This window comes from Lagenorhynchus albirostris, chromosome 6, assembly GCF_949774975.1.
Source record: "Lagenorhynchus albirostris chromosome 6, mLagAlb1.1, whole genome shotgun sequence".
NCBI lineage: Eukaryota > Metazoa > Chordata > Mammalia > Artiodactyla > Delphinidae > Lagenorhynchus > Lagenorhynchus albirostris.
The window spans coordinates 33899729-33905996 of NC_083100.1; the positions used below are offsets into that span (position 1 = coordinate 33899729).

The window sequence follows — 6268 nt, forward strand, 5'->3', positions numbered from 1 at the left end:
TTGAGTTTATGATAAGAATTCACAGTTGGCCCAAGACAAAACTCTGGGGCCATAGGTAGACTTCTCATGTTAACTTCTTACATAAAAGAAGGAATATAACTGCTTCCTTACTCAAAAATTCCCATCTTTACTTTCAAGTTCTAGAAAATAAAGCTCCATGTTTGATTCTGTTTTCAATTTTAAGATTAATGCTCCTCCCTCTCTCTCCAATATTTTGTAGTTACGTGGTAACAGGTTCTGGGTTACTGCTTCCTGTGCTCCTACCTCGGCTCTACCCACCGCTGTTCATGCTTTATGCCCTGGATAATGATCGTGAGGAAGATGTTTACTGGGAATGTGTTCTCCGACTAAATAAGCAGCCAGACATTGCTCTTTTGGGCTTCCTCGGGGTGCAGAGGTCAGTACAGTAATTATGAATGGAACCTAATTGTTTTAACTCAACATGCAAACAGCATTATCGGGAATTTGGTACTTTGATATCTAATTGTATATATGACTTGCACTTTAGTTACCTATCGCATATCTGTCTTCAGCAAAATAGTGATGTTTTAAAATCTTTATTTCTGAGAGTTTTTAGACATGAGTTTGAAATGTGATTATTTTTCTGAATATAAGTAAATAATTTGAGTTATCCTGCCTGATATTTTGCAGTTCTTCAAAACAAAATACATATATTCACATTTTCAGAAAATTAATTGTATTCAGTCTTTGGCGTTCTTCTTTCCCTTCTTTTCTCTTCTCTTCCCTCCCTCCCCATCTATAATTTCTCATGTAAAAGTTTAGAAGTGCCCTTTTTTGTTGTAGGGCATTGTTTCTTGTTAGTCCAAGGAAATACTAAGTGATTGTACTTTCTAGAAGTGTTAGGATAAAACGGATCACCCCAACACCCAATAGTTATATATTTGTGCTATCAGAGAAAAATGAATGAGCCTTAATTGGAAAGTAAATTTTTTCAGTGGAATGGTTTAATAGTAAAAATGAAGGAACTGTGGAATAGTTACTTTAAATGAGGACAGGGAAGTCAATCTAGTCATTAACTGTTTTTATGGGGACTAATTTACCATAAGGAACAACTTGTATTAACAATGTATGGATTTCGTTTTAGGAAATTTTGGCCAGTGACCTTGTCAATCCTTGGAGAGAGTAAAAAGGTATAGTGGATTTTAGTTTCCTCAGCAAATATGTTTTTATTTGGTGTGGGGGGATTCGAGATAGCAAAACAGTTTCTGTTTTACTTCGGTAATATAATACCCAAGCATGAGTTATTCACTGAAGATCTGCATTCTGCCATTGGTATCATTTATGTTTCTTGTTGCTGCATAAGACAGCTTTCCTCTTTGACCTTTATAAATTCTTTTTTTGCAGGTTTTGCCAACCACAAAAGATGCTTGTTTTGCCTCAGCTGTAGAATGTCTACAGCAGATCAGGTAATCTCTAATTTGTTGAAAATTACATAAATCAAAGGAGCGGTTAGTCTATTAAGATACTGATGAGATCTTATCTTTACCTAAGCTCTAACCCCACCCCCCAACCCCCCAAGATGGTGTCAAACTCAGCCTGAAGATCAGAAAGACTCTGAGACATTTACCTTTTGCTCTACAAGCCCCTTGCATTTTCGAAAGTGGTGGAGAACCTACCCAGCAATTTATCTACATAATCGTATCTTTAGCCAAATGGAAATTAACCAAACTTCTTACTCAGAGAAGAGCATGTATTAGGAAAATAAGGTTCCACGTGGGTAAAAGGAGATGATCTATGACTTAGTGAATTCTTTCATGTGAACCATTGATAGTTGGAGGCTTCTTTCCTCAAAGGACCATAGGATTACAGAGATCATCCCTTCCAGTGACTCCTTTTGCCTGATGTATCCAACTTAAGGCACGTGAGCCCTAAGAGGGTGTATTTGTATCAAACAATTAGTATCAAATGGCTCTATTAAGAAAACCATAAGATATCTTTTCGTCATTTATTTTTATTTTTTAATTTTCTTTTTAACAACAGCACAACATTTACCCCATCAGACAAACTTAAAGTCATCCAGCAGACTTTTGAAGAGATCTCTCAGAGTGTCCTGGCCTCACTTCAGGAAGACTTCTTGTGGTCCATGGATGATTTGTTTCCTGTTTTCTTATATGTGGTGCTACGGGCCAGGTGACCAATCTCTTCTGACTTTAATATCAGTGACATTATTTTAACAAGTCTGCCCCTTGCTTTTCTGAGCTGATGACAGGAACATGCTCCCCCACTGGAAAAACAGTCCATTTCTGTTAACCCTTTTCACGACGGTGTTACCTTTTTCTTGAGCTGTTCTTTCTTTTCCTTTCAACTAGATTCAGAAGTAGGATGTACATATAAATGGAAATAACTCAATATCTTTTTCTTGTTGGGCAGGATTAGGAATTTAGGCTCTGAAGTACACCTCATCGAGGATCTCATGGACCCATATCTTCAGCATGGGGAACAGGGTATAATGTTCACCACTTTGAAGGTAAAGTATAGATATTATTTAATATTTTTTTGTGTTAAAATCTCTCCTTCATGTACCATATTATGAATCTATCATTAACCTTTCTTTTATATAAAACCTTAATGCAAACATTAAGTGCCTTTAGAGCACATACTGTTAATATTTTAAAATATGATAACATATTAAAGTAGAATCATTCTCAAAATACTAAAGCAAATTATTCATTAACCAATCTTCCCTGTAAATTGATCATTCAGATCGTTACAAATCCTTATAAATGTAGACCATCTATATAAATGTAACTTTAAAAAAGAAACAGAAAGAATTCTTAGTGTCCAAAAAAACATTCAATAGTAGAGCTATTTAATGGAATTAAGGTAAAACACAGAAGGCAGTAGGTATGTAATGAATATGAATCGCATCTTCTTTCTTTCCCATTTATTGTAACCAGTAGGTTACAAATGAGATTCTCTGATCTGGGTGCTCTGTAGGGATTGTTGGAAGTCATTTCAGTTCCCCTGCCTTGATTTTTCTTGGAATTTGATACAATCATTGTGAAGTTTATTGGAAGAATAACAAATAGAAAATGGCAAAAACACTTCTGAAAAAAAGGAAGGCAGAACAGACCCACTGTGTCAGTTAATCAAATGTTATGAAATTATAATAATTAAGATAGTATGTTACTGTCATAGGAATAGACAGATACCTTAGTGGAAGGGATAGCTCCTATATAGGCAGTATTATAATAAAAATTTGACATATGAAAATGGAAACATCAAACAAAAATGGAAAAGAGAATTATATAATAAATGGTCAAAGTATTGGAAGAGCTTATTAGCAGTTTTGGAGAGAGGGTGGCATCAGGGTGGAATCACTCACGTAGCGAATTACAGATGCCTTAGTAAGGTTTAAATATACAGAAAGGGAGACAGAAGAAAAGACAGGCAAATTAAAATGAGAAAAACTAGAATTTAACGTCAGGTTTCTGGCTTGGGCTAATTGTTTAAACCTTTCAACTTAAATATCATTAACATTTATAGCAAATAAACTGAAAAGGGAGGGGACAACTGGGGAAAATATTGGCTATCAATTACTTACATTATTAGTATTGATGTTATATGAAGATCATCTCTAAACGTATCACCAAGGAGGAAATGAATTAATATATTTATATAAAAGAAAACGCTCAACCTCACTGCAGATTTAAAGAAAGTGCCATTTTGTCCCTACTCAATTAGCAAAACTGTTATAAAATTATACCCAGGGCTGGTGGGGTTATAGTGAAATCAGAATTAGTCCCACATTGCTGATGAAGAATAAATCACCCTTTTGGAAAACAGTTGTTATTAACATTTATATCAACAACATCAAAAATGTTTCTGGAGTTTGAGTAGTCCTACTCCTAGTGATTTATCCCAAGGAATTAAAGAATGGAATACACTGTATATTATTTGGATGAGGTGTTCTTTGTAGTGGAACTCTCAAACCTGGATACTTTCAGAATCACTTGGAGATGCTTCTTAAAAATGCATTCCAGGAAATTCTGACTCACTAGGACTGGAATGATGCTTAATCTTAACCTGTATGTTTATCAAACATGCTAGGTGATTCTGATTATAGTTGTTTGTGTACCTTATGTTGATCATCAGCATATTCTACATGTCCAGTCAATAGTGGCTTAACGAATTAAGGTATTTCTGCTTAATGAAGAATATTATACAGCATGTTAAAATTTTTTGTCTGTTTTAGAATCAGAGGGAATTTTACAAAATTTTATTTCTACTAATTATAACTTGGCAAAATAGACATGGGATAGGGTAGGGGGACTGGAAGAAAACAGGGGAAAATGGAAGCAACTGGTTTAGTTGAGCTATCGGCATTAATAAAGGATTTCCTTTCTTAGTCCCATGTGCATTGTTATATTTATGTAATTTCTTTTAAAGTAAAATTTAAATGGTTTTGAACTTTTTTTCAGGCATGTTACTACCAGATCCAGCGTGAGAAGCTTAACTAGGCTGCATAACAGCTTGACAACTGGATTATCTATTCAAAGTGTTTTAGCACCATCTGGCATCTTCCTGTAGTGGCAAAAAAGAACAGTGTTGAAATTAGGACGTTGTATTATTTTGGTTGTCATCTCTGAGCCTTGCTAATGATCGGAGCTCTGAGCCCAGAATAAAAGACTGTATAGTTTAAAGGGAGGATTGAAGAGGAGGTAGAAATCAGATTAGACCAGTCCCCGGCCTGTGTTAAGTTCCCCAAATGTCATACATCTGCTGTTGGAAAAAAGAGGACCCTTCCTACAGTAAAGAGTATGCCAGCTCATGAAGTTGTAAGAAAAAATTCTCAGTATAGCTTCTTACATTAAAGAGGTTGATGAATATTTTTGAGTTTCTGGTTTGCCTGCAGTTACCCCAGACCCCTTTGCAAGAAGCAGATTGTACTTGAAACTATAGTAGCCACACTATGCCTTCCAGAATTCCTCACAGTCATGTGTGCACCATGCTTCTTTGCTGAGGGAGGGGAAAGAGGAACTTTTAAACTGAAATTTTAACTTTTTCTAAGCTTTCCCACCAGGGTATTCATGATGGGAGAGGTTCTATGCAGTTATTTCTACCATACCCTGACCCCAGACCTGGAGCACATCCAAATAGGAGTCTTCTGCCTCCCAACTAGAAAGAACATAGGAATTTTGTTCTTGGATTCCTTACAATGCTACAGAGTGAATACACTGGAATTCAGACACTGACTCCGAGCTGCTGCAGAACCTCATTCATCCGTGTGCAAACGCTGTATTCCGGGGCCTGTGAATGAGAGCCTGAAGAGCTTTTGCATGCAGGCTGTGTTTTGAAGCAGAACTAGAGACTGGAAAATACAGAAGCAAAGAACTGCATCCATCCTTGACCTAGTGTTGTGGTTCTTCCCTGTACCTTGCACTGAACTCACAGAGGAGAAGGAAGAGGAAACTCGCTTTGGCTTCTCCCATCTCAAAAGTGTTGTGACACCTCAACCCTTTAGCGTTTTGCTTTTTTTTTTTTTAATGTCCTATTGTAAGTGTTTGGTTTACACTGTACAAGTAACACTAGTAGCTGTTTTGGATTACGTAGGTGCTCTTCGCCATCTCATCTCCTACACACCAGGGTGAGCGTACGGAGTGTCCTCCTCCTGCTTTGTGTTAATATCTACAGATGTTAATCGATTTTGGAAAAGGATCATGGTTTCTGCTCTACTTTATAATCAAGACAAGTGTTTAGTAAAATAATGTTTTGGAATGTTGGCTGTAATGTAACAGCAATTTTCATAATAAAAGACATTCATGTTTATGAGGTTGTTTATGATTGCGAAAGAAATAACACAGGGCAAACTAAAAATTTAAAAGACGTCCAGGTTTAGTTTTTGGGGGGAGGGGAGTTGCCTGCATTGTAATCTGTGCCTCTTTGTACGGCCTCAGAGATCCCACTGGGGTTTTAGAGATCTCTCTCTTTAAAATAAACATAAACTTACAGCACCTTTGCTGACAAAAAACAAATTAACTTTCTGACCCTAATAAACTGAGGTCAAGGGACTTAAAAGAAATGGTACTATTATTTCTTTGAATAAAAGACATATTTTGATAGTTACAGTTTAAATTTTTTCTCCTCCTAGACAGATTCAAGGAAGGGAAAATGGAGGATTTAAAATTTTGGCTAGAAATGATAGGCATTAGTTAATTGTATACCAGTTGTACTGTCTTCTCAAGGAGCATTTACCAGAATGTGCCTGCCCATTATTGGAAAGGGACCGACTCTTAAAGATTAGTTT

At 36.3% G+C, this 6268-nt stretch overlaps 1 protein-coding gene across 8 annotated transcripts in view; it reads left to right on the plus strand.

Moving 5' to 3' along the window:
* The window catches only part of ALS2 (alsin Rho guanine nucleotide exchange factor ALS2), an 86358-nt gene extending 80568 nt beyond the window's left edge, over positions 1 to 5790 (plus strand). For 6 of the 8 annotated variants that reach the window (XM_060152321.1, XM_060152319.1, XM_060152317.1 and 3 more), the window contains 6 exons: positions 221 to 397; positions 1106 to 1151; positions 1366 to 1427; positions 2002 to 2151; positions 2392 to 2488; positions 5033 to 5790. In XM_060152321.1, coding sequence (XP_060008304.1) covers positions 221 to 397; positions 1106 to 1151; positions 1366 to 1427; positions 2002 to 2151; positions 2392 to 2488; positions 5033 to 5143 — 643 coding nt within the window. In that variant the 3' untranslated portion in view covers positions 5144 to 5790. Of the gene's footprint in view, positions 1 to 220; positions 398 to 1105; positions 1152 to 1365; positions 1428 to 2001; positions 2152 to 2391; positions 2489 to 4442 lie in introns of all 8 variants that reach the window. The other 2 variants (XM_060152324.1, XM_060152325.1) reach the window with 1 other exon arrangement.
* The last annotated feature ends 478 nt before the right edge of the window (positions 5791 to 6268 follow it).